We start from the raw sequence: 27,918 nt of genomic DNA, 5'->3' as shown, positions 1-27,918 counted from the left end.
TGGATTTTCTGATTTCAGTTTGGTTTTTAATTGTTAAATGTTAAGTTTACATTTTATTAGTTTCTGTGTCTGAGTTTTTGTTTTTATGATGTGGGTGGTATTAGTGACATAGGTCAAATATAAGTAAAACAGTACAGTACAACACATTTGACTCTCAGTCATTTTCACCACAGCCTCCTCTTTGTTTCCATCTTTGACTAAACACCAAAAATTAAAACATTTCCTTTATTTTCTTTAATGTCTGTTGCTTTTTTAAACAACACATTTAGTGAGTTTTGGTTTATTTCTTAAGACTATTTTTCTATTGTTTTCACTTTTTTTGTATACTTTACTTTGAATAAAACACTTTAACAAATAAAATAATCCAAAATATTATTTTCAGTGACTATCCTCAGCAGAATGTCCTCAAAGTATGAACACACATATTGCTCACAGTAATAATCGTACAACAACCTTTTGTCTGCAGGGTGTTATTGTTTTGCTATCACTGATGCTCATTATTGATTAACACTGCAGACGCAGTACTGCTGTGGTTTTAACACTTTTAACAGCCTTCTTTATGCAACCTTTTGCTTAGATGCTTTTTTACTGCGGTTATATTTTATATGGTGATTATGTAAAACCTAAAACTGCAAGACAAAATACAGCTGTAAAATAAATTTAGCGTAAAAAGTATTTTTTTTCTTTTAAGAACAAAAAAAATTGTTTATAAATTTGTTTCAATTGATGAGCTCGAGTAAATTAATGTACCTAATAACGTTCCTCTTTGTGAAAGCAGCATTTAATTGCCGTAACATTTTGATGTCAACTTTAAAGAACTTCTTTACCTACATTTGTTTTATCTTAACTTGATCTGCAAGGTAATCAGAAACTGTGCTTTCATGCAGTTCATGAATGGACCTCACCTCTGTACTGAGCAACAACAAAAAAATTTTGTTACATAACATCTGTATCACACTGAAAGCTTCTCATTAAAATTATCTCGATCCATGTACTTTAGAACACCCGCCCTGCCTTCAGAGAATTAGGTAAAAGTTAAGTTAAAGATTCGATTAGAAATCATTCCTTTGTTGGAAAAAAAGACTCATGGTTTCAGATTTTCCCCTTGACAAGCGTGTGGGTGAAGTTACAATTTAAGTAATTTGAGGAATCAGTTACTAAATCAAATGACAGCAAGGATAATGACCTTACCTATTTTAACAGTCAACTGAAAAGCACTTTGGACCAATCCATATTGTTTTAAAATGTGCTATATAAATAAAAGTGACTGCACTTATCCTGGACTTTTTTCTCTATACTTTTATTTCACAATAAACACAATCACTAGAGGTCATGTGATTAATTCTTTTGCCCGGTGTCCTGATGATAATTGATGAATAAACCACTGAAGACTCTTCTTCCACCTGCAGTAAAAAGCAATACATTTCATTACCCAGACAAAGCAACACGCACACACTTCATTTCTGCATGAGGGTTTTAGGTTACACCTCGATGTCAGCACAGACACTTACCCTGCTATTCAAGCCACAGCAACAAATTTGAACAGGAAATGCTTTGGTGAGACAGAAGCAGAAGCATATTCAGAATCAGAGGGGAAAATTTTTCAAGTAAACCATTTAATAAAAAAACAATAATGTACACAGGAAGTGGAAGTGAGGCGCAGCTGCATAGCCTACCTGAATGTAATCTTGATTTGAAGCAAAAAATTGTAAGTGCCATTAAAATGACACATGATACTGATATACCACAAATAAGTGGGATCCAGTCTTCAGGCTCTTTTTGAAAACCTGTTAAACCAAAAGCTAAATATTAATATTTCTTTGATTCGGGTGAAAAAGATTCACAAACAGCATATGGCTAAACACCCACCTGTTCTTGTGCTAAATGATGATGTGTGAGTGGTAGCAACTGTAGTGTATCCATCAAACACTGAATCTATATTGCACTTTAGGGACCCGTGTGGATGTACAGGCACAGATGTAGTTGAAGTTCTGTTTGGATTATTTGATTTCATGCCGCACGTCACAGCGCAAGATGCAGATGAATCCTTACTGTCATATACTGTAAGTAAAGATCAAAAGGTTACATCAGGTTATCTTCTATCATGAAACAATGATGTTTGTGTGTTTCTCACCTGTAACTACACACAAATTGATAGTGACTCGCTTAATACTGTGTCCGACACAGCTACTCATCCAGCAGGTATATTTCCCAGCATCTTCTCTTCTGACATTTCCAATATATATAGACTTGTTGAAAGTCAAATTGTCTGTTGTTGCTCTTACTTCTGATTTCCCAACAGCAGTCGTTGCTTCAAAAGTCCAAAAGTTTATTTTATCAAGTTTACTTGAACATGTGTGCTGAAAACTGCTGCCAGCAACAATGTAAACTGTCTCATTGACTTCTTTCCACGTCTCTGAAAAAAGAGAGGTAAAGGATTGTGAGAATCATCTTTGACGAATGTAAAAATCTTTACATAAGCACAGGAAGATTCTGCCTTAACGGAAAAAAATATGACAGCAGGACAAACCTTTCTTCACTATGATGTCAGTGGACTTTTGGCATGTTTCTTGGCAAGTTTCACACCGGTACACACCTTCATCCTCCTCGGTAAAAGAGCTGATGACCAAGGAATGATTGGATCCAATTCTCAATTTGGGATTGGACATTTGATGATATTGCATTCCCCTCTTATCTTGGAAGAATAACTGAACCTGCTTACTGCTATGGTCCTTCTTGTAAAACCATTTGAAAGAGTCTGATCGATGGATGTAATGCTGACACGGTATCACAGCTCGACATCCCAGCGAAAAATTAAGTTGTGTTGCGACTCGCAAAATATCACGTTGCTCATTTAAATTAACAGTCACTTGAAAAAAATATAAAACATTCAACAGTCAGTTCATCAATTGTATTTTAAATACATTGTATTTAATTAAGCAATTTGAATAATGAATTTAGTTAAGTAATGATTTGATCAGATACTCACTGTTTCCTGAGAAAGTAGAGAAGTTCCAAACAAGTAAAAAGATGAAAATGAAGCCTTTCTGTTTCATATGGGAGAAATTCCTGTCCCCGCAGAAATAAAACCCAACATGAAGCATCCTGGCTGTACCATTACTGCTCATAAAAACACAGATCACAAACTCTGCCTCTCAGCAAAAGGTTTTAGATTGAGCTTAACAGTTTAAATGAGCCTGACACATCGGAAGTGGTCCAACAGCCAGTACAGAGGAAATTTAGCAAGGTTGTCACCCACACTGTTTTTCTGATGTGGTCTGGCATATGATTTGCTTCTTACATTTAGTATGGGTGTTAAGACACAAAATGTGCATCGCAAACCAGTTTCTTTTTTAATATATAGATGCCAAATATGTTCTCACATTGTATTTTATGCTGAGATAATGTTTGTGGGGGTTGAACCAAAACTGTGATTGAGCTGTTTTGACAGTTTATCGTACAGTTAAACTCACTGGAGTTTGGACTTCATGTGCACACAAAGCACTTGTAACCAACTTATTGGCTGCCAAGTACAACAACTGACACAATTACACTTTGGGAATTAAGTATGATACGTACTCTGGATTATTGATTCAGATTACAAAAAATTACATACATACAATGTAACAATGTAAAGTTAGAGGCGTTGTCCAGGATTTCCTTGCTTGTAAGGTTTTTTAATCATAAGTCAATTAAATGGATTTTTATTGTGTTCATAATTCTTAAAATAACCTCAAAGTATTTAGTAACTACATGAAGGAACAAGTGTTTGACAGGCAAACAGAATAGCCAAAAGGAAAACCTACATTTTTGCGTGTGATGTTCACTTTACATGAGCAGAAATTATTTCGGTTAACAAACAAAGTTATTTTTGATAGAATTTGTAAATAACCGCACTTCTTCATAATCTACTTTTTAATTACATACTCTAATTTTCCCATATTTGCATCTTCATCATCCCAGTTCTCATTTTCCGCCGTAATGATGTTGCTGTTGCACTCCTGCGCTCAAAACGCCGACAGTTCCGTCAGGACATGAAGTCAGCGTTTTATTGGGTGTCAGACTCCCCGCCTACCGGAGACAGCACTGAAAACATCGCTTTACCTCCAGCTCTTATCAGAAAGGTGAGCTCAGATCACCTTTTGCGCTTTGTTGGGGAGGTTTTCCTGCACGCGGAGGCGGAAGACACTTGCACCTGCGAGATGAAACTAACTAAAACTTTCGCGGAGTTTCAGCTGGGCTGGCCTCACATGCATTACGTCTTTGTTGTGCTCTGTGTTTTTGTCGTGGTTTATAAATTAACAATTCTACTTGCGAAAAGAAGGGAAGCACTGCGGAACTTCCAAGCTTTTCCGGGGCCGCCGCCACACTGGCTGTTTGGACATGTTCTGGAGGTAACTGTCTCAACACACTCGCAGCAGCTGTAACATGTGTAACCGTCCAGTAAAGCTGACCACACCATGTTGGAGAACACCATTCTGCAAACAGAGACACACAGTTGACAGCGTGTAAAGTCTGCCTGCTGTGATGTGTTTCAGTTGTACTTTTTCTCTTTCAGTTTAAACAAGATGGGACCGATATGGACAAGGTAGTGAAATGGGGACAGGAGTACTCATATGTTTTCCCAATGTGGTTTGGCCCCTTTGTCAGTATCATCAATATTCAGCATCCAGATTATGCAAAAACTATCCTGACATCATCAGGTGTGAGAAATGTTTTATGTAGTTGTTGTGTTGATGCACATTTATAACTGTGTAGTAAAGTTAAAAGTCCCTAACACCATTTTTATTTGTTTTGTTTCCTAACAGAACCAAAAGATGATTTGGGCTACCGGTTTATTAAGGGTTGGATTGGTAAGGCTCATTTTTCTCCCTTCTACAGCATTTTGTTAAAGTGCAGAGTTGTTTGTTTTGCTGCTTTCCTCACCCGTGCACATGTTCTTCAGGAAATGGGTTGTTGGTGTCAGAAGGTCAGAAGTGGTTCCGCCACAGAAGGCTCTTAACACCAGGTTTCCATTATGATGTTTTGAAACCATACGTAAAATTGATGTCAGAGTCTGCTGAGACTATGTTGGTACGTTGAAGACAATTTAGTTGCATAATTGATAAATAAAATCAAAGTCGTGATGTGTTGGTCAGCACGTGTCAGTAAATATCATAGAAGTAAAGCAGGAGCAGTGTCTGTATCCTGCAGAGAGATCACATCTGTTCTCTCATTGTTGGCAGGATAAGTGGGAAAGTTATGCAAGCACAAATGAGCCTTTTGAATTGTTTAAACACATGAGCCTCATGACACTGGACAGCATTATGAAGTGTGCCTTCAGCTGCTACAGCAACTGTCAGACAGAGGGGTGAGCCTAGATGAATCTTTTTAAAGAGTCATTTACAGTGTCAGTTTTATGTTGAGTCTTTGGTTGTTGTAAATCTGCATTTAATGTTTGCCTCCTTTGTCATTTCAGTGGAACAAATGCATACATCAAAGCAGTTTATGACCTCAGTTTTCTAATTAACCTTCGGCTCAGAATGTTTCCGTACCACAGTGACCTCATTTTCCACCTTAGCCCACATGGTTTCAGATACAGAAAAGCACGTCAGGTGACCCTCAGTCATACAGGTAAGCTTTGCTTTGATTCATCTGAACCGTTGCCAAAAATCAGTGAGCCTCACATTATAGTGTCAGATCTACAAATGCTTACATTTTATATTCTTTTCTAAAGAGGAAGTTATAAGAAAGAGGCGAGAAGCACTAAAGGAAGAGAAGGAGCTTGGACAAATACAGGCAAAGAGATATTTGGACTTTCTGGACATCCTTCTCTTTGCAAGAGTATGTTATGTGTCATCAGTTTCAGCCTCTTACTTCAACACATTTCCCATTGTAGGATTTGCTTAATGTATAGGCAAGTCACAAACTGGGGTTTTCCTGCATAAAGGTCATACAGAAAATAAGGCAAGTGCCAACTTGAGATCGTGTCAGATATCTGAAGTACTGGCCTAAAGCTGAAATAGCATATGCATGCAGCAAATAAGCAAAGATGCATGCTGTTGCCAAGCTGCATGTTAATGTCCTCTGACACAGAGACGATGATCAGCCTTTTCATTCTCGTGAGCAGCAACCTGAATACAAAATCTCTTTTGTGTAGAGAATGATCAACACTGGTTAGTGTTTTGCCCAGTTTCTTTCCCAAAAACTTCTCTAAACGGCAGCTTGTAGGGGCTGTCTCAGCTAGCATGTTTATTCTCTTAGTAGACTTAGCTTTCGTGACATGGGTTCAGTTTTAAACACATTAAAACGCATAAAATGATCCAATTTTTTTTTTTTTTTCGTGCATTTTAACTGAAAATCACACAAATTGAAAAATCTTATTTATATCACTTAAACACATAATTGTGTAATAACTGTATAATATTAATATAATCAAGCGATAATGGAAGAATAGAAAGAATCCTTCCTTTATGAGTATATCATAGCAAATTGTTGTCCTTGGCAGGAAAAATTAAAATCAATAATTAACTGCATGGCAGGTGTTTGCCAAACAATTTGTCACGGCGGGGTGCGCCGATGTGTGTGGAAACAGGACCCAAAAGCAGATGATGACGAGTAGTTGAAAGTTTGAGCAGAAAAGTGATCCTTTATTAGATGACGGCAGGAGTAAACCAGGAAACCAAAGTAAACTGACAAAACACTAAGAAACAAAACACTAAACGGTACTGAGACCAAAACCTAAACTATGACTGTGATGGAAAATAACCAGCAAATACTATGACTAAGACTAATGATGAATAACAGACGAAAACCATAACTAAGACTGAGGTCAAAATAAACAGAACCAGGCTAGAACTAGGGCAGAATAAACAGACGACCCGACAATGGCATGCAGAAAACAAAGAGCTTAAATACATACAAGAGGTGATCAGGGGAAGTGGAGACACATGGGGGAACAGCTGACTGACATAAACCTAATGACAGGACCAGGAGAGGAAAGTTAAATACAATGAACAAAGAACACATGACACTGTCAGAATAAAACAGGAAACACTAAAACTAAACATGACAACACAAACTTAACAGACCTAATACGTGATGAATAATACAAAACCCCAAAACATAGAAAACCCAGGAACAATAACCAATAACTGCCCAAACTAAAGGCAAATAGGAAATAACACAAAACCTAATCACATATCAAAAATGAGAAAAATACAAAAAGAACTCAGAGCGCTGGGTCGGAGACCCAGCCTGTGACACAATTAGTGCTTTATATGGCTTAAGAAGAACAGCGGACCTTGATACTTGGCTGCTGAATAAATTCCCAATTTTATAAAGGTATCTGTATAAGGATGAATGTTATCCAGCTAAAGCTGAGTTGAAGTCGGGTGATGCAGTAATATAATGAGCCTGAGCAGCAAAAGTAACAAAGCACTTTTATTGAGAAGCCCAGTTAGAGTATAGTGTAGTCCATTCTGTCTTTTATCAACTGTAAATATCCTTTATTTCAACGTCAGGATGAGAACCAGCAGGGTCTGTCAGATGAAGATATGCGGGCAGAAGTGGACACCTTCATGTTTGAGGGCCATGACACCACAGCCAGTGGCCTGTCTTTCATCCTCTACTGTCTGGCCTGCAACCCAGAACATCAGAAGATTTGCAGGAAGGAGATTATGGAGGCCTTGCATGACAAGGAAACCATGGAGTGGTAGGCTTGTGAAAGGACAACATTGCAATAGGGAGACAAGTTGGTGCCATTCTGTGGTACCAAAACTTTATTAGGAGACATATAAACAAGATTTCTTATTAGTTGACTTCACTAACTGCATGTTGGTCTCATTTTAAGGGAGGATCTCAGTAAAATCCCATACACTACAATGTGCATAAAAGAAGCTCTCCGCCTTTACCCCCCTGTACCAGGAATTGCCAGAAAAACCACCAAAACTGTAACCTTTTGTGATGGGAGAACAGTGCCTGCAGGTCAGTGATTTTACTCTGTTGTTATTATCAAAGAGTAAACATTAAATGTCTTCACTTAATAATCTTTTTGGAAATTTCTCATGCCACATGGTAAACACAAACTCTTAAACAACGTTGTTTTTCTTTAGATACATAGATTACTTTTCTTTACGATTCAATAAAGGACCTATATTGACTTAATACTTATTACTTTATTATTCTACAAGGGCACACTGGTATTATTTGATTGTATTGTCACATACAGTATCTTTTCTATAAGCTAGTATAGATCTCTAAAACGTGGGCATAAAGTACGCCGCCGCCTACACATTATGTTTACAGGAGCTGCTCAGCCACAGGAACCCATGAGCCACAAAGCTCCATGCACACCATTTTTGTACTGATGTTGATGCCAGAGGAGGTTTAGAGCTCTGCAGTAACTGAGTCAGCAGAGAGCTGGAGATTTTTATGAACTCTGCAACTTTACATGGTCTGGCACTTCATGGCTGAGTTGCTATACTTCCTAAACATTTCCAGTTTGCAATAATACCACTTACACTTGATCACGCTGCATGGCTAGCTGCTTGATTTTATGTATCTGTGCCAACTGGACTTAAAACCCCTGCATTTGAATTATGAGTTGTGTCACAATAAATTTTTCGATATGGTGTATGCTTGTTTTGTTTGAAAAATAATGTTCAGCTACACACACCCTATAATCTTTTAATAATAATAAACTAAGTACACATTTCTTTCAAATGTAGGTTCTGTTGTTGGAATAAGTGTGTATGGAATTCACAGGAATGCATCTGTCTGGGAAAACCCTAATGTAAGTAAAGACAATTTTATTCCCAGCACAACTTACTACATGGAATACATCATCAACAGAATCTATGATGAAATAAAATTATGAAGTTTGTCAGCACTCTGCTCATATGGCTGCATATAATTTATCAAATAAATGAAGAAGCAATCATGAAACTGGTGCATTAAATTAATTACTAGTGCTGTATTTGCTGAGGTGGGTAGGTCCCCGGTGCCAAAGTGGACCTCAGGACAGATTCAAGCTGGTTTAATGACTTACTTTATTATGTGTCAGAATGCAGTTTTCTCTGCGCAAGTGATAAGGGCGATGAGGTTCAGAAAATAAGTAATACACATAACACTGCTCTCTTTCTTTGTCCTGTATTACATTAGGTCTTTGATCCTCTGCGTTTCCTACCAGAGAACATTGCTAAGAGATCCCCTCATGCGTTTGTGCCCTTCTCAGCTGGGCCAAGGTTTGTCCTCACCTGAAACTATATCACTGTATAGAGACTGCTTGTAGTAGTCTCAAGTATGTGAATGTGTAACTTAGCACTGACCCCATTTACATCAACACAATAAAAACTGGTTTTATGATGGGCTAAAGCAAGTAGGGGAAAGGGTGAACTCACTGTAATCTAAGATTGATCCCATTTAAAATGCAAGCACCTTTGGCCCTGAATGTTAAAAAATAACATACTATACTCATCCCTACTATTCATATTCCTCATGTCCTAATCTCAGAAGGATCAAACTATTTTCATCATTTTTCAGTTCTTTAGAATATTCACTTGTATATTTCTTACATTTAATATTTTCCTCCCTCAGAAACTGCATCGGTCAGAACTTTGCTATGAATGAGATGAAAGTGGTGACAGCTCTGACACTGAAGCGATACCAGCTCATAGCGGAGCCCACTATGAAACCCAAGATCATCCCCCGACTGGTTCTCCGCTCACTCAATGGCATCCACATCAAGATCAAACCTTTAGAGACTTAGCTAAAGTGCACTAACTGCAAGAACTGCTCAAAATTACTGTATTTAGAAAGTAAATAATTTATGTTGATTTGAAATACTTCTACTATATAACTGAGCTTTCACATGTCATTTAATGAACGCTGTTGTGTAGTTTATGTTTTAGGAGAAATTACTTGTTGAAAAAAATCTGCTTTTTATACTAAAACAGTAAAGGAGAAGCTTGTGCACTTTGTCAGAAAGTAATAGAATTTGTGTTGGGGGTTTTATTGGGGGGGGTTTTATAGTACATAACAGATTTGTAGTAAATGGCATTGCACTGACATCATTTGCAGTGTAAAGCTGTAGATAAAATTCTAGTGAATACAACTTCTGTCTCAGTTTTACACTCCATCATTTAATATTTCTATTTTAAGATAGAGGAAGAGGACTGGTGTTGTGCTGTAAATTAAATTAGCATTCTTTTTCCAACAAAACATAATAACAAAATTTCTTCACTGTATTTTAGTATTCAGGATCAACCAAATCAAAAAGGTTTAATTGAGCTCATATTTCCATATTACTTCTATTGTTTAAAAGAGAGCTCTCTTTGACCTATAATGAAGATCATTTATCTATGTTTGTGCATTTATATGAAGTCTTATCTAGTCAGCATGAAAGCAATTCATAGATATATGATCAAAGTTTATCTCTGGAATATAACCTTATTTTACAGAGGCAGACTGTAAAGTTGATGCTTAAAAATGTGGACAATGTATCAAATTACTCGCATTGCATTTAGAGTCTTTCCTCATACATACAGCTTATTGTAAATCTGAAATATCAGTTTATATCAAGGCAAATTCACACTGTAGTGTTGTTTATGGTTAATTAAATGTAAGAAAAATGACAAAACCTTTACCTCTGACTGATATCTTTGAGTCCACTTGTCCTTTAAGAGGGGAAGGTTACCAGAAATCAATACAAGCTTGTTCTGAGTGGTCATATTAATCCAATGATGAGACATTTCTATCCTCTTGTGGGCAGGGCTGCCACTCACAGGGCACGGGGGGCCACTGAATAGTTCGACTGAAAAAATGATCTTGGGTAAATGGTACGGCCTTTGTTGTCAGCATATCTCTGACAACATCTACTACAGAGCTTTTATTGTGTTCAGAATTGTGTTAATGGATTTTTACAGTGCGGACAACCAAGATGACATAATTAGATAGCAAATGCAATTAAACAACATGTTTAAAGATCAGTTAACACTGGAGCCTTGTTCAAGCCCCCCCTCCATGACCTCGTCGATATCCAACCTGGAAAAAATACACAAAATAACATTCAGTTGCCTCGACGTGTAAACAAACCTAGAGAAGGGACACAAAAAGGACAGCATAAATACAGAGGAGAGAGGGAGATAAGAGAAGCTGGAGGACAAAGCTCCAGATCCGAACATCAGTAACTGACAGCCAAGGGGGAGAAAGAGGTCCCAGGATGGTTGATGATCCGGAACAGAGAGACCTGAGAGGAAGAGAAGAGGGAGCATCAAAGCAGTCGAACAAACACAAAGGTTATTCCAAATTTAACACCGCAGTTTTTAGCTGCCAAGAGTTAATGTACACTGGTCTCTGTGCTGCATATGCTGTCAAAAACACGCTGATATCCAGCAGGTAAGATAAGACATTTGCAGCTTTAGTGAGTGCAGTTTCACCGGAGTGACAGGCCTTGGAAGCAGACTGGGGGGGGGGGGAGAGAAACGATGTACTGTTTCCTGTGAGGGCGCACACACTACCAGTCAAAAGTTTGGACACACCTTCTCACTTCATGTTTTTATTTATTTTCATGACTTTTTAGATTCTCGCCAAAGGCATCAAAACTATGAATAGTCACCGTTTGCTGTGATTACTGCTTTGCAGACTCTTGGCATTCACTCAGTGAGCTTCATGAGGTCATCTCCTGAAATGGTTTTCTAACAGTCTTGAAGGAGTTCCCAGAGATGCTGAGCACTTGTTGGCCTTCTTCCTTCACTCTGTGGTCCATCTCATCCCAAGCTGTCTCCATTGGGTTTATGTCAGGTGACTGTAGAGGCCAGGCCATCTGGCGCAGCACTCCATCACTCTCCTTTTTGGCCAAATAGCCCTCACACAGCCTGGAGGTGTGTTTGGGGTCATTGTCCTGTAGAAAAATAAATGATGGTCCAGCTAAACTAGAACAGGATGGCATGTCGCTGCAGGATGCTGTGTTAGCTATGCTGGTTCAGTGTTCCTTCATTTTGAATACATTTCCAAAAGTGTCACCAGCAAAGCATCCTGTACACCATCACACCTCCTCAATGCTTCAAGGTGGGAACCATGTATGTAGAGACCATCCGTTCACTTTTTCTGTGTCGCACAAAGACACGGCGAAGTACAGATTTAGACTGGTTCAATGTCCATTCCTTGTGTTCCTTGGCCCCCCAAAAATCTCTTCTGCTTGTTGCTTTTCCTTAGTTGTGGTTTCTTAGCAGCTATTTGACTATAAAGGCCTGATTCACACAGTCTCCTCTTCTGCACAACACAATTGATGGTCCCAACCCCATTAAGAGGACAAGAAATTCCACAAATGAACCCTGACAAGGCACACCTTTAAAGTGAAAACCATGTCAGGTTACTACATCATGGAACTCATTGAGAGAATACCAAGGATTTGCAGCACTGTCAACAAAGAAAAGGGAAGCTATTCTGAAATATAAAACATATTTACGGTTATTTATCAACTTTTTCCTTGCTACATAATTACATACATCTTGCTTCATATATTTGGGCGATCGTGGCTCAAGAGTTGGGCGTTCGCCTTGTAATCGGAAGGTTGCCGGTTCGAGCCCCGGCTTGGACAGTCTTGGTCGTTGTGTCCTTGGGCAAGACACTTCACCCGTTGCCTACTGGTGGTGGTCAGAGGGCCCGGTGGCGCCAGTGTCCGGCAGCCTCGCCTCTGTCAGTGCGCCCCAGGGTGGCTGTGGCTACAATGTAGCTTGCCATCACCAGTGTGTGAATGTGTGTGTGAATGGGTGGATGACTGGATATGTAAAGCGCTTTGGGGTCCTTAGGGACTAGTAAAGCGCTATATAAATACAGGCCATTTACCATTTATTTACCATTTGATGTCTTCAGTATGTATCTACAATGCAGAAAGTAGTCAATTTAAAGAAAAAAACATTAAATGAGAAGGTGTGTCCAAACTTTTGCCTGGTGGTGTACATTACCAACACATTCAAAAGGACATGACTGGTCGGTAATCAGTAACCAATAACAGAGACGGCTTAAGTCAAAGATACTGTAAACCACAACAGTTTCAAAGTTAGGAGGGAGTAGTTTCACATTTCATCAGTTACTGAATGCAGGTCAGAAAACTGCAAACTAATAACTAAATGGGAGCTTCAGGAGATCTTTAAAAGGTTAAGTTGGCACAACCATCTGATAAGTTTTTAAGCAAGCACCTATAAGACAACATTTGAAGTAAAGAAGTCTCAGAATTTGTTAAAGTCTATCTGCAACAGATAATATAATATATAAAATTGCTTTATGTCAAAAAGGTGCGAAATTAAGCAATGGCGTCCCTAAAGTGTCAAAAACACATGATGAAGCCAGAGAATTAACCTGTTCTAGCAACGAGCGGAGCACACTTATCATTCCGTACAAGTGAAAAGGTTTCTGTTTTCATTTACACCTTTTTTTAGTCTCCTGCAGCACTGTTAGACAGCATGCGTACATGCTTCTGCAAACCAGAAACCCGGTTCATCATCTCGCTTCAGGTAGGCAGAGATAGAAGTGAATATGTGTGGCGAGACAGCTGCACTTAAGTCCCGACTTCAGTTTCACTGCCTATCTCTGCTGTTAGACAGGCCAGGTGCTGGAGCAATTTCACAACAAGAGTCGTTAAAGCGTGTGCAGAAGTGTCACAAAGACACGCTATAATCCCCTTCTGCAATGTGCAGGTTCATACACAACTGGGTGAAAGTATCAAGAAGGGCCAGAAAGGCTCATGAGTCAAAAGTACTCTTTTATTTACAGTCATATTACAAAATCCACACACCCACAAGGACAAAAAGTCACCAGTACAGGTTGTATAAAAATGAAATGACGTCCTCTTTCTTTTATCTCAGATTGCCAACCTTTCGCTGATTTAAGATCCTAATAACTGATCACTTGAATTTCCTGTGAAAACTCCCAAAATGCATTGCATCTTCTGTCGCTGCCTCATGCAGAAATAACCTCAAGCCGACTTGACTTGACTTTTTGGCCGATGTCAGACCAGGCACCACATCAAAAAGAAACAACAATGTTATGTGGCAGCCTTGTGGTCAGAATGCATGTTGCACTGAGACCACAGCATTTAATCTACGATTCCAGCTAGGAACCTTTGCTACAAATCACTTACCCTCTCCTCTCAATTACTACTACGGCTGTTCTGTCCACATTTGAAAGAGAAAAATCCAAACCACTATACTATATAAGATATAACACAATTTAATGGTGGACTTAATCATGGCCACAGTCTTTATTAACCAGCTACAGCCAGCTGATTACCTGTTTGACACAGAGAACTTTTAACCGTTTGTTCAAAACAGTAATACGTTGTATAAACTGCACTGTACTGTTTCATGTGAGAGATGCTAACATGCTACGTGACATTTAGAATAGTTTAAATCCTAATTCTCTTTTTACTAACCTTTTATTTTGCCTTTCAAGTTGGTATTTGTTCTTGTGCTAGTGTCTACTCAGCTGTATTCTGTTAGTGCTTGGCAAAAGTTCACTTAAATGCCGAGCAGAACAAAAGTGTGAGAGTACACCTGTGGTGGAAAAGTGGGCAACAAACCATTTAAAAGTAATATACTTGAAAAAGCCAAAGAACAAATATGTTCGGGATACTGTTTGGACAGGGCAAATAGCTTATCAGCGACATGTGAACGTTTAGAAGCTTGAAGCTCCACTTTCATGTGATGCCACATATATAACGATGATTTCTGTAACTGTGTAGCCAGTGTCACTGAAAATGCACAAGCCACCACCTAGTGGGTTGTTGGAAAAAACGCAGGACACTTTGGTTCATATGATGCTGGTCTAATATATGGAATGAAAAGCTTGCAGTCAATAATACACTTGTATTATATGTTTTCATGATAAAAATCAGCCCTGTGTTTTGACAGAAATTCAGTTCATAGCTGCAATCTCTGGCCCCCCTGACTCATCACAGTAAAATCTGATAGAAAAGTACGTTTTGCTTTCCTTTAATAGTATTTTCAACATTCTAAAGAAGTGAAAAAAATATTGAAATTGTAGAAAAAATACAACCTTACATCAAATTCGTCAAAAACATAACTCGATGACCCACCATATCTTCATAAAGAATCACTCAGATAACCATACCTGCCACTTTGAGCCTCAGATGTGAAGTCCTGTAAATGTATTTTAAATTTCGTTGCAATCAATAAGCTTCTACTTATCAGCTACCAGTTTAACAGATGCAGACACATCTTGTGACAGACCAAAACAGAACTTGTGTGATGACTTCTTGTAATGACAACGAGTACACGACAAATTAAAAGAAAAAAACAAAATAGAAAACAACAAAAAAATGGAAGTGAATGGCTCCATCTCGTCCAGGTCACAGTCCCTGATGTTTCTGCTGGTAACCTGAGAGTCAGCAGCTTTGAGAAACTGGTTAGATGAGTAGTGAAGGGGTGGGTTTCTTGCCTGGCCAAGTTTCTTTGGCATACTTCTTTTTTCGTGGCTCGTTGTGGGTCTCCGGTAGGTAAGGAGCTGTAACAGGTGTGGGGTTGAGAGTGACAGGTGGCTGTGGAGCCTCAGGGGCCAGGTCTACCTCTGGTGCTGGGTTAGGGAAAGGGAGAGGAAGCCCTCCCTGCATGGCAACACCTCCTGGAGCTCCTATCGGCTGGTTCTCATGACTGGTGGGAGGCAAGTCCCCATAGAGACCACCACCAAAGCCGTAGCCGTGCATGCGTTTTGAAGTCAAGTCATCAAAACCCAAAGTGTTCTGGCCCTCTAATCTCCGTTTCTACAGCAGGGATAGCAGAGCATCAGCTTCACAGTTCATACACTTAATACATGTTTACCTTTCCAAGTCATACAGCTAGACCACTGCAAATGGTAGTGTTACACTGGGCATACTGGGGCCACCCAGTGAGCTACACAGGACAACTTTTTATTTTTGCAAAAAATGCACATTTATCACCTTAAAAATTACATTTCTTTAACCATCCTGTCAGCTAAATGTATCTGACATCAAAACTCACCTTTATAGGGATGACAGCAGTCTGCACCATATTTCTGAAGCGCCCAACAGAGGGGTCTATATCCTCTGTAAAGATTTAAAGAACAGTTGGTATACATTAGCGCTGGGGGCATTTCTTCTCATTAGAATTCACAATCAACATATTTGATCAGTGACATATCAGCCATAAGCCACCTCACTGCAAACCCACATTAATTAATGCGTTTCTAGCCTGGAATGAAAAGTATCCAAATTTAGTTTATTTGGCTTAATCTTAACTAATCTAATCATCAAAGCTCATTTTCTTCTCATGTACATGCTGTAAATAAAATAACAATCCACTAGTTTTTGGGTAACTAACTTGAGTACCTGGATTAATGATGGAATCTTCTTCACTGAAGGTAACTCTGGAATTTTTTCGTTTCCTCTTGGGCCTCTGGATTTCCAGGTTGCCTTCCTCAATGGTGAGGAGGGAGATGCGCTTGTTGTGAGCTGTGTTGAACTCTGTCAGGTTCTGGCAGGTTAAAAACATTACATATGAGCAAAATAGCTGCATGAATGTCAAAATATCCCAACATAACAACACGATATACCGGAACAAACTTGATAGAAAAAAACAGTATTATAAATAGGGATGGGTATCGTTTAGGTTTTATCCGATACCGGTGCCAAATCGGTACTTTTGAAACGGTGCCGGTGCTCAAACGGTTCTCAAACCGGTGCTTAAAGAATGGAGAACACAAAATTGGTCCAAAAACCTCTCATGTTCAGCTGTTTTTTGTAAAAATATAACAATGTTAGCCTTTTCTGCAGCTATGGGGCATATATGGTATCACTCTTGGCTGGAAGCAGTGCTTAAACAATGGAAAAAACACAAACTTTGTCCTAAACCTCTCATGTTTAACTGTTTTCCACTTTTTCTTTGGTCATTTTAGCCTTTTTAGCCAGGGTGAAGGGAGTATCTGCCATCAAACAAGAAGACAGCAGCATGTAGCTATGATGATGTTTGCTAGTTCACCTTACATGCATTAATGTAATAACGTGGTTAGCCTACTCACGCAGAGAAGAACGGCTGCTGCTGCCGTCATCATCCCTGCTACACTGGCAGGGCTAGGGGCCAGGACTCTCCTCTTCGTGTTTTTGGGGGATGTTGCATAACAGGCAACCCACCCGCAGTAGATGTGCTCGGTGTGAGGTCTCGCAGCAAGCTATCAAAATACGGCGCATTTCTGGGCTTTTTAAAAAAACGCTATGCGTCGCCAGGTGTTTCATCGGATTTGAGGTGTTACCTCCTTTGACAGTATCACAGTATCAGCTTAAAGCACTTGTTGCAGGCTGCTGAGTTTGCATATTTTGCTGTGAAGTACAGCCAGACTTTTAACCGCTTCGCCTTGGGCATTTTTAATCTGTAGCTCTGCTTTAACAGAACGTACGTACGTACCTGGCCCCGCCTACTATCCTCGGAAACGTAAAATGATTGGCTAGAATCTAAAGTGTATCACAGCTCAGGGAAAAAATGCACCGAAATAAAGCACCGAAATGTGCGCTGCTTTTCGGTCTGGTTACTACCGTTTATGTCAGAACCGGTGCCATCATGGCACCGGACACCGGTACCCATCCCTAATTATAAAGTGTCATATCGTGATAATTTTGTGAGGCCACATCGAAAAGGCTCGGATGAGCTTTCCAAAGTTCTACAAGTTGTGCCTCCATCCCTTGTGTCCAGATCACACGCTGCACTGCCGTGCTACTCCGTCTTTTTCACCGACATTTATGCGTTTGCGCATGCGCAGTGTGAGCGGCTGCGGTGACACCCTCACGACGGTCGTGAGGATTTCAAACCTGTTTGAAATCCTCCCGACCAAGCGATTGATGATCGGGAGCTGGTCGGGAGGTGTTAATCACTTCTCGTTCCCCACGTATACTACACGATGCACGATGAAGGCCAAACTCGGGCCGATCACCAAAACGGTCGCACGACTCAACAATCGGCTCAAAAGGGGCCAAAAATCGCACAGTGTAAGCCCAGCTTAACTTATAAAAATAACACGTGGAGTTTTCTAGTCAGAAGACGTATCGCAGTATCATGTGCATTATGAGTGAAGGGGTTACAAATTGAAGAGCTTAGCCTATTTAAACAGACCTAATTTAGTGTTTTTTAGTGCACCAAAATACATACTGTGGACCTGAGAGGTATTCACATCAGCCATGATATTCCTTTCCCGTGCAGTTCATTTTTCAGAATATAAACTAACTGTACCTCCAGTTCTGTCTCTTCTTCTGGAAGCCCAAGCAGTCCTTTCAGCTCCTCATCATCTCCTGTCTTGCTGTCCCCTGTGCCAGCACTGCCTTGGGTTTGAGGTTTCTCTCTGATGGTGTAAGTCCGTGTTGAGGCCCCAAAAGATATTGTAGAGTCTATGGGAACCTGCTGAGGCTTGTGGGCCTCCAGCCGAATGTGTCCAAGGAAAGTACCGTGTGCTAAATGATGACATCAAGCACAGTTTTAGGACTGATGTGTGTAGCTAAGCCTGATGTAATAATGAAACAACAATAATTCAAGGTAGTCAAACAATACATTTTGTCAATATTTGGTAACTTTTCTGACTTGCCTGACCCAGCAATATTAAATACTAATATAACAATGACCTCTGCATTAACAGAGGCCATGTTTAAGCACATAATGTCTGGTGTGATCAAACTGCAATTTTTCTTTATATCCAGTTATTCTCATAAATGTGATTTTTAGTCCATTCTTAATTTTATCATCTATAACATCATTTTCATTAATACGTTTTTGCTAATATTTTTAAAAAGGTCCAATGCGTGCCACTTTCTTGCCAAAACTCAGTTGCCAGCTGGCATATCATGTTTCTATTTATTTTTTGCAGCTGGTTATAACAAACGAGAAAGAGAGAATGCATAACTGCTACACAAGACAACTACTTCTTTTGAGTGCTCCCCTTAGCAGCCACCACCCACTCTTTCCCTTTCACTGCCATAGCCAACTGATATGTCATCTGCTCCATCCTTAGTCTCCAGCCTTACCTACATCTCACTCGCTCCTAGTGTGCTGTATTCCTAGCCAACCAGTAATCCTGTCTAATTCCTTCATCTCCCTGACTACTGAATATTTGATTACTTTCTTGTACTGTGTTATTCCATGACAAAGTCTCCTTGTTTGCTCTGTCCAGACGATGCACCAAACAGCTTTGCCTGAGCACTTCAGCTGTATTTTCCCAGTCATCTGGTAAATTTCCCCTAAGACCCAGAGCCTGTCTCCTCAACTCCTCCCTAAATTCCACGCCAGCATTCTTCCTCCATAAACTTCCACCATGGAATCTTTGGCTCTGCCATCACTCTGCTCTTCTGCTAGATTTCCAAAGTCATCCTACAGACGACCATCCAGTGCAGCTTAGCTACCACCTCACCACCACCTTGCAGTCTCCTGTCTGTTTATATAGTCCGAATTACACATTTATTACAAAAACAGGACCTTAAATAAACAATAAGGTTTCCAATTACAATCTGACCCTGATGCTTAGCATCATTGCTTTAAAAACTAGCTGATTATCAAAACAATTAGAATATTGTTGTGGATTATTTTTGTCTATCCAACAAATTATTCGAGCGATTATGAGCACTACTGGCTGCACGTAATAGATTAATTTTATTCCCTTTTAGCCCTTAGCTTTTTCAGACAGTAACGTAGAGTGTACAAGTATGACTGAAGATCATGTCTTACTGCTGTTGAGGTCTATGAGGAAGACCCTTTTCAGGTGTTTGTGATAGACTAGTGCAGCGTGAACACGAGAGCACGACTGATGGTCAATGGTGAAGTCGCACCAGTCGGGGTTCCTCCCAAATAGGTAGTACTTCTTTTCATCTATGATCAGTTTCTAGAAGGAGAGACACGAGTTAGTGACTTGGCTTTGAAAACAAGCCAGTGAAGAAGGCTGAATAACATTTCTGTGCCTCTGAGCCATAACTCCACAGTGTTGCTTCCACTGAAAAGCTTAAAACTCAGGGCTGATTCTACTGTCGCACCGTTTGAAGCCCTGCAGCCAAAGCAGACTGTCAGGCTCGTATCTGGTGCATTCAATTAACCCTACTACCAGCATTATTCTTGCAGTTCACAAGTATGCAATACTATAAATTGTTGGTCTAGTGTAACATCTCCAAACTTCCAGTTACCTCTATCAGTTTGTCCCCCTTCATCACGTCCAGGTGGAGCCCAGGGGGCGGTTTGCCTGCCCTAAGAGAAAACATTTTTAAACATTAAAACTGTCTAAGTTAATGTTATACGTGGACAGTGGATCATTATTCTAAATAAATGGCTACACTCCATTGTCTCCCCTTGCTGCAGTTAAGGATTTGTTCATAGAAACGACTCACTCACCTCTGCACTCATAGAAACGTGTTCAAGATTGATACTTTTACATACAGAAAAACTTATTAAATTATATCCTGCGTATACATGTGATTTGTTTCTTCTTTTCATGATCAGAATTAAAACTGCACATAAACGATGGGTCTTAATAAGAAAAAAAGAGGCAACGCCATTTGTAGATACACACCAGCGTTAGCCTGCTCAGATGCTAACATTAGCCACTGTGAAAACCAGCTATTCTCCTCTGTAGAAAGTTACATTGATAATTAAGTGAATGCTAATCTGCTCATTTGCACCTGATATCACATAACAAGCTAACGGCTACAACTTTAGCACGTGCATTTTCTCACCATGATGGACAATCAAAAGGAGGGGGACTGTCTTTGCTTATTTTAGTCGCCATCTTGCCTCAGCTTCTCAAAGCAGAGCTGCATGCTGGGTAAACGTCACTTCGGATTACTGGGAAATGTAGTCCTGTAGTACTGCCAAACATTGAATAGAATATTAGACTACGTTTTCTCATTTACTCCGACTTTTACTTAAAATAAGTGGTAATACAAAATAATACATGAATTTTCTAAGAATGTTTAAACCCATGAGGGGGGGGGATTAAACTAACACCAACTTTGAGTTACCACAAGAACCAGCAGGGGTCCCTATCCCCCAAATTTCTAAGTTAACACTGTTAAAAGGTCAAATCAGATAAAATAACTGATATTTGTTTCGTGAGCAGCTGGTGGTTTGAATGAAGCTAGGACTGTGGGTCTATCTATTTGGGGCAACGGTACTAATAGCTGGTGTGGGCGGACTCTGTGTCAAGCACTGCTCTTTAGAGCTTTTTGTGGTTCTTGGAAACTGTGAGTTGAGTCAAACGCTAAAAACCACTGCCTGCCTTCCTTGATATGTCAAGGTGGGAGGATATCTAGCCTCTCCTTGCTGCAGATAGAAGTGTCATAGAAAAGCACTAAGAGCAGGAAGTGCTGAGAGAGAAAGATGACACATGGCTAAAACGAATATCACAAAGAGCCTGAAATATTAGTGAAGAAAAGCTATCAGTGTGTCCTCGCATCTGTGCTCTGAGAGTTGCTCTTTTGCATTTTTAAAGGTTATCATAGTGCATGTATTTATTTAAACCTTGCGCAATGTGTTCACACTGATTTTGGCCACACCGTTAAGTAGAGCAGCTTGACTATCAAACAAGAAAAAAGAAATATAACACGTTCACACTGCAAAATTGCAATTGCGATTTGCTCCTTTTAAAGTCTGTCATCCTCTCCCCCTTTCTCTCCCTCTCTCTCTTTCACTCTTACACACACACACCCACACACACCCAAAAAATTAAGACATATAAAAAGCTCAAAGTTAGAGTGTGGATGTTTTCTTTTATTCTTCATAGCAGGCTTTATGCTGTAATCCCCCAAAATTTAATAAAACATTCTTTTGGATACTTATTCACCATCTTCACAGCAATGAGGCTTTGCCAGATTGCTTTGTCCCCGTATGTGAATGCACAAGTTGTGCAAAGAGATCCTGTAACTTCCTCATTCACTTTTGTGGTTTTTAACTGAGAAAGCACCCCCGTTTTGTGCTGCGCTTGTCATTTGCTGCCTGCCTTCATTTTTGGTTGCACACACTCAGAGGCAGCAGTGATGGCAGGCGCCACTGCTTTGCCACTTCAGGAATTCATCGCGTCATTGGACGATACCTGTCTGCCAAAACTTTTGCAAGTTTGCTCTGGAGTATATTTCCAAGGTAGTTTTTTATTATTATTATTATTACTTTTCCTCAGTGAGATGGCGTATACAGAAGGACAGCACTTACGAGATTATAGATTACTTCATTGCTGTGCGCTTCTCTGTGTTGTGTCTGTCTTTCATAAATTCAAAGTTACAATCTAGTGTACATTCCTTTTACATTTTGTACATTTTAACCCTAAATTAGACGTTATTATATATAAAAAGAACAGTGAGCATTTGTTGTATTGCTCATGGCTCGCAACTGGAAACAATTCCCATTAGAGTGTATGCGTTCATGTGCTAGTTAAGAAATCATAATCATTTTTGTTCCTTCAGTTTCTTGTTTTCCATTCCAGGTTCTATATATGAAATTTCTGGGAGTGAAGTGTGCTTTTCCACTGGGGATCTAATAAAGGTCACTAAAATTGAGCTCCTATCAGTTTCCTGTCAAGACGTAGCAAACAATGAAACATTTGAGCTGCCTATCAGCCACACAGGTTGGTCTAGAGAAATTCTTGTAAGAATGGTTAAATCTATTTTGTAGAACTACAATGACTTTTCTTTTCTTCTCAGGCTTGTTCAGGGTCGTGCCAGAGGAGATGCCATACAGTACGGTAGAGGAGATGGTCAGCATGAGGCCGGTAGGCCTCGACTCCTCTCTTCCCTTCACTTTCTCCAGCCACTCCAAGATGACCATTGGCAATTTAGCACTGGGAGCTGGGACAGCTTTGACTGTGCTCTCTGTTGAGAAGCACAAGGATCAAGAGGATCAAGTCCGCTGCCTTATTCGAGGACAACAAGAAGCCTCAGCTGAAGTGTGCATCCCTGTTTCTTTCCGAGGGGAGTTCTATGAGTGTGAGAGTGAGGAGCGCTTTACCCTGCGGGAGATCATGTCCTCGTCGTCCCTGCGTAGCCGAAGGTTTCGCTTTGTCAATGCTACCAAGTGTGATCGGCCTCTTATGCTCAGTCCAGTATACCATGTCCAGGCCGTCATGAACTGTAAGAATAACCTACTTTTTAACTATTTAACTACTATTTAACATAATGTTGATCTGGATTTGTTATTTGTGTGTGAACCCCACCGTGTGTTATGTTAATGCAAAGTTTGTGAAGTTCCACTTTAACTTCCACCTTAATTGTGAAATACTTGGTTCATGACATTTTATTGTTCCTCTACATCTGTGCACATTTATGCACTACATAAACAACATTTGTGCATATTAAAATTTTACACTTGAAGCCAATGACATATAGTACATACCATGCTATAAAACAGTTAAAGTTAATGCCACCTTGAAAAACATCAGCATATCATTAAAAGCAATTAATCTATATGATGCACTGTTATGATTGCTTATGATTATATGATTGCTTATATTTGTAACCTCAATAATTTAAATTCAGAACAAAAAAAAGCATAGTTCACCTGTACTGCACTCATACCAAAGTTAAATATACCTAATATGCATGACTGCCTTCCTCTCTTTTGTCTACAGTGAGGAAGAATGTGGTGAAGTTTCCATCCAGCTTAGAAGTGGATGTGGTCGATGTCACCGAGCTGTGTAAAGATGTGCATTTTATTGTACCCCTTTCTCTGAGTGAAGTCCACTCTGAGCCGAATAAATCATTCCCTGGAGTGGTGGAGATCATCGAAGACCCAGAGACGCGCTCCCTGTTCAAGTGCAGCTGGCTACCGGAGCTTCGCAAGAATGAGCACCTGATTTTTCACAAAAAAGGAACCTCGCCCATGATTTTATTATCCACTTTGAAAAGCAGGAAAACACCGCAGTACTTCCTGGTGTCTCAGCAATATGGTGGACGTTTCCGGAGACGGCCAAGAGAGTTTAATTCAGTATACGAGCTGTACGTTGCTTCAATCCACGCACCAGGTCTGAAGGTCAGCGTAACAAGGAACTGTGAGGAAGTGGAAGAGGAGGGACTCCCTGCCCTCAGTGTGGGGGAACAGCTTGAGGTTGTGCGCTGCGATAGGATGGTTTTACCCTGTGAAGGCAAAGCAGGACAGAAGCAATCGGTAGAGGCTCTTTTGTGTTATCGCCTTCAAGAGTCGGACGATGATGATGATGATGATGATGATGATGATGAGGATCAGGTGAAAAGGGAGGATGAAAAGGAAGAGATTATTATGCCTCTTTACATGGAGGGTCACTTTGTGGAAGTACTCAGTGACAACAGGAAGTACAAACTCAGTGACTTGGGGAAGGAGTTTAGCTTGCCTCTGGATGTTAAAGTGGTGGGCCGTGATACAGAACTCGAGAAGGATCCCCTCTATGGGTTCTCATGTCTCAGAATAGAGGCAGCTATGTTGGAACCCACCATTCAGGCAAGCTTTGTACACAAGCCAGAGTACTGTTTCGAGATCCCAACGCAGTGGCTCTCAATGTCTGTCTATTTTACTACAGACCCCCTCCCATGGCCCAAAGATCAACCCCCCACGTGTCAAGTGGAAAGAGTTACCGAAGTTGCAGACACATTCTTTTATGAGTTTCGCAAACGTGGTAACTCAGATGCGGAGCCGCCACCTCGACCACCAAAGCGAAACATGTCATTTTCGGCACCTCCCAAAAAAACAAAGAAATCAAAGAAGGCAAACAAATCCAAACATCAAGGAGACAAAAGCGTCCCAACCAAACAGTTCAGCGACTTGACTTTGAATAACAAAAAGAGGCCCCCCGCCCCACCACCTCCCGTGAGTGACTCTTTTCATGCTTGTATAACATTTTCGAAAGCTATTATTATAAAGGCTAAAGCTCAGCTTAGGTTGTCTAGATTTTCTTGTCACGTCAGGTTTCTCTTGAAACCCCACTACGGTGAAACTAATATACAGATTCTCATAATGTGACTTTCAGGAAATGAACTAAGCAAAAATAACAAATTGGTGCTTCCACTTTTTTCCTGTGGTAAATACGCCATGCATGTAATAAAACAGAAGTTTCCTCTTTTGTGCAGGCTAATGAAGATGAGCCCCCACCACTTGTGCCCCGAAAGTTCTCAGCGGCTGACCAAACCATAGGCAAGGCTCTGCCAAACACTTATGTACAAATGAAGGAGTCTGCTAAAACAGGTGGGGCTCTGTCTGATATAATGTTTTAAGAGAGCCACCGATTTGTCTCTTGCAAAACTTATAGTGCAGCTGCTGGACTAGTAAAGCATTCTCTATGTTTATATTAAAGCAGTGTTTGCAGGACAACCTCTAAATTTGAGACATTTTCACCATGGGAAAGAGTTTATATACTGTAGGGTTTATATAAAGACCCCAAAAAGTTGAGAATACTGGCAGACTTTGGCTTCCCTCTACATCTCTAAGACAAATGTGAGCGTGACTGTTCACAGAGCCACAGAGAATTCACAAAGTCATCAAGACCACTAAAAGCACATAGAGTAACATTTTTTCTGCCATAACGCACAGAACTAAACTTAAAGTAAATGAATATGAAGAAGGGTTAAAAATCAGCTTCACCTGCACTATATACACAAAAGTACTGGTCAATACATTTTTCATATTTGAATTCAAAGGGTTTTAGTCCCATTTCAGCAGCTGTATAAAATCAAGCATCTTGCCATGCAGTCTGCCTTTGCAAACATCTGATAAAGGATGGTTTGTTCTAAAGAGCTCGTGTCAATAGATAGATAGTCCACCATCCGCTGTAACATATAGCTGAAAAGTGGAAGCGTCTTAGAACCACAACAGCTCAGCCATGAAGTAGCAGACCGTGTAAAGTTACAGAGCGGGGTTGCCAAGTGCCGAGGTGCACAGTGCGTAAAAGTTGCCAAACATCTGTAACGTCAGTAACTGCAGCGTTCCAAACCTCCTTTGGCATTAACATCAGCACAAAAACTGTGTGCGTGGAGCTTCAAGGCATGGGTTTTCATGGCTGAGCAGCTCCTGTAGCTGTAATGTGCAGGTGACCCAGTACTTGTATCCACGTAGTCTACAAATACACAAAACCAAACAGTGAACATGAACTGAATAGTAATGAAAAACATATCAATGTCTTATTGTCTCAGTAATGTGTAATTTATATGTAAAAAAACACATACGTAAGTATATTCAATTAAAAGTATGTGCATATGCATATGTAAATATACAAATTACCTAATGTATTAATAATGCATTAGATGCATTAAATGCAAATAATAAGAATTTAGCCGTGTTTATCACACCATGTTTATCGTCCATTAACCATAGACGCAAACTTACACAATAACCACAGACCGTAAACAGCATGTGCAGATTGAGAAAGTCTATGGTTTTGGGAGACTTCATCATTTCTAATATATTCATGCTTTTATTTACTTACTATTACTCTTCGTCACTTAACAAAATCCACAATGACGCCTTAATTCCAAGTGTGTTCCTGTATAAGATTCAACCCATCACCCAATAGTATCTCAGGAGACATTCTTCCTATAGAAGCGAAATGTGTTTAGTCATTTCGATTGGCTGCATCAGGAAGTGAAGTGAAAACCTGTGATAGGTGGTGTATGTAATGGGTGGTGCATAAATGTTTGGTGGTGCATAAATCGCATGTTTTCTGAAAGGAAGACATTCGGCGGCACATTTGATAAATGACAGTTAGGATGAATATAAGAATATTGTGAAATATAGTATTACTAACAATAATCTTTCCACCAGGGAGTGTGCCTGACGATGAAAATGAGGACAGTGACCATGACTATGAAACTGTGGATGACACTTTGGCTGTTATGATGAAGAAAGCACAAGAAAATGTTATGTACTACTAAAGGAAATATCTTCTACATCTTCTGCAACAGAGAAAAATCCTGCTCGAGCAGTGAGAACTGAACTGTTCCCTATCCTACAAGTGCTGTGCAGGGTTGGTTGACATGACATCATTCAGCTTAGCCCAGAATAAATACAAACTTGGTGGTGTTTTCACATCTGTTTTCTCACGTGATCAGCAAAATTTCTTTTTACCTCATAACTTTATACCCAGAACTATACTTCACTGTTTTCAGTAATCGTGTATTCAAACTTTGAACACATACCACTCTTGTAGTTCAAACACTTTTTATTGTACACAAACTTGTTTAGAAATTGTTGATTTAACCATGTAGTAATTGAGGCTATGTCTTTCAGCTTTGTGTACAGGTCCGTATTTATATTGTGAGGTACTAAGTAGCTAGTTACTGTATATAATGCCTTCTTTTGCATAGTTACAGCAACAAACTATAGGATAATATGCAGTCGAACATAACACCATAAATTACAGCCTTTAAAATTACCAGTGTTAAATCAATAACTTCTCTCAAAAATGCATATTAATAAGCTTCAAACTGGCTTCAATGGATTGTATTCTGTTGCACAAGTATACAACATATGTGTATGTCAAACTCCTACTGCATAGATGCAAACTCTAAAGAGAAATAGCTCACCCCACTCATTGATGGAAGGCATTTGTCTAAACCGCAACATTGTAACGCTGCAGCACCGGTAGCAGAAGCCGTCCCTCTAACCACATCAAACTATTTATCTGTGAACAGAAATGTATTTGCCTTTTTTTTTTTTTTTTGCAAATTAACTCCAAGGAGGAGTAGAAACATTTTCACTGAAAATGAAAGTATGTTTTGCATCTTTGTTAACCGATGGACAATCCATTTTGTGCCATTTTTCTTTGAAAGATTATTTCCACTGCATGTAAATGTGTGGTTGATTTCAATTTTCTATTAGACATTATCATAAAGTATGATTTCTATATGAAACTGGACCTATGTGGTTTATTCCAACTTTGTAAAACTTTAAATAAGATCTTATATTATCTATAAGAATGTGTGTGAAA

The 27,918-nt window shown here is 39.7% G+C and overlaps 4 protein-coding genes and 1 non-coding gene across 5 annotated transcripts; 2 read left to right on the top strand and 3 right to left on the bottom strand.

Annotated features, from left to right (window-relative positions):
- Positions 1-1,292: 1,292 nt before the first annotated feature.
- On the bottom strand, positions 1,293-3,489 carry LOC147318970 (uncharacterized). Its single transcript, XM_086309948.1, has 7 exons — positions 2,990-3,489; positions 2,531-2,869; positions 2,135-2,416; positions 1,870-2,061; positions 1,677-1,787; positions 1,512-1,552; positions 1,293-1,403 (listed from the first exon to the last, which is right to left on the bottom strand). Exons 1-7 carry the CDS (start codon positions 3,126-3,128, stop codon positions 1,293-1,295), a joined length of 1,215 nt encoding a protein of 404 aa, XP_086166074.1. The 5' UTR covers positions 3,129-3,489.
- Positions 3,490-4,034: 545 nt separating this feature from the next.
- Positions 4,035-10,624, top strand: LOC147318969 (cytochrome P450 4B1-like). The gene is made up of 12 exons (XM_086311202.1): positions 4,035-4,394; positions 4,559-4,703; positions 4,809-4,853; positions 4,946-5,073; positions 5,226-5,350; positions 5,459-5,613; positions 5,717-5,823; positions 7,503-7,693; positions 7,832-7,965; positions 8,709-8,773; positions 9,142-9,224; positions 9,577-10,624. Exons 1-12 carry the CDS (start codon positions 4,035-4,037, stop codon positions 9,746-9,748), a joined length of 1,710 nt encoding a protein of 569 aa, XP_086167328.1. The 3' UTR covers positions 9,749-10,624.
- A 3,103-nt stretch (positions 10,625-13,727) lies between these two features.
- ppp1r8b (protein phosphatase 1, regulatory subunit 8b) lies at positions 13,728-20,798 on the bottom strand. The gene is made up of 7 exons (XM_086311200.1): positions 20,714-20,798; positions 20,168-20,228; positions 19,719-19,872; positions 18,237-18,454; positions 16,346-16,490; positions 15,999-16,063; positions 13,728-15,760 (listed from the first exon to the last, which is right to left on the bottom strand). The coding sequence occupies exons 1-7, from the start codon at positions 20,764-20,766 to the stop codon at positions 15,407-15,409; spliced, it is 1,050 nt and encodes a 349-aa protein (XP_086167326.1). The 5' UTR covers positions 20,767-20,798; the 3' UTR covers positions 13,728-15,406.
- Positions 19,941-20,071, bottom strand: LOC147318968 (small Cajal body-specific RNA 1). The gene has a single exon (XR_015131630.1).
- Positions 20,799-21,984: 1,186 nt separating the features above from the next.
- On the top strand, positions 21,985-27,841 carry themis2 (thymocyte selection associated family member 2). The gene is made up of 6 exons (XM_086311194.1): positions 21,985-22,115; positions 22,456-22,596; positions 22,673-23,098; positions 23,596-24,806; positions 25,067-25,181; positions 26,754-27,841. The coding sequence occupies exons 1-6, from the start codon at positions 22,013-22,015 to the stop codon at positions 26,861-26,863; spliced, it is 2,106 nt and encodes a 701-aa protein (XP_086167320.1). The 5' UTR covers positions 21,985-22,012; the 3' UTR covers positions 26,864-27,841.
- Positions 27,842-27,918: the final 77 nt, after the last annotated feature.

This window comes from Aulonocara sp. 'chitande type north' Nkhata Bay, linkage group LG11 (assembly GCF_057382095.1).
Source record: "Aulonocara sp. 'chitande type north' Nkhata Bay isolate Kocher_YH1m ecotype deep benthic linkage group LG11, A_spYH_male_GT1.1, whole genome shotgun sequence".
Taxonomy (NCBI): domain Eukaryota; kingdom Metazoa; phylum Chordata; class Actinopteri; order Cichliformes; family Cichlidae; genus Aulonocara; species Aulonocara sp. 'chitande type north' Nkhata Bay.
Note: the sequence above shows the minus strand (reverse complement) of the source record. Positions and strands in the feature narration are given on the sequence as shown.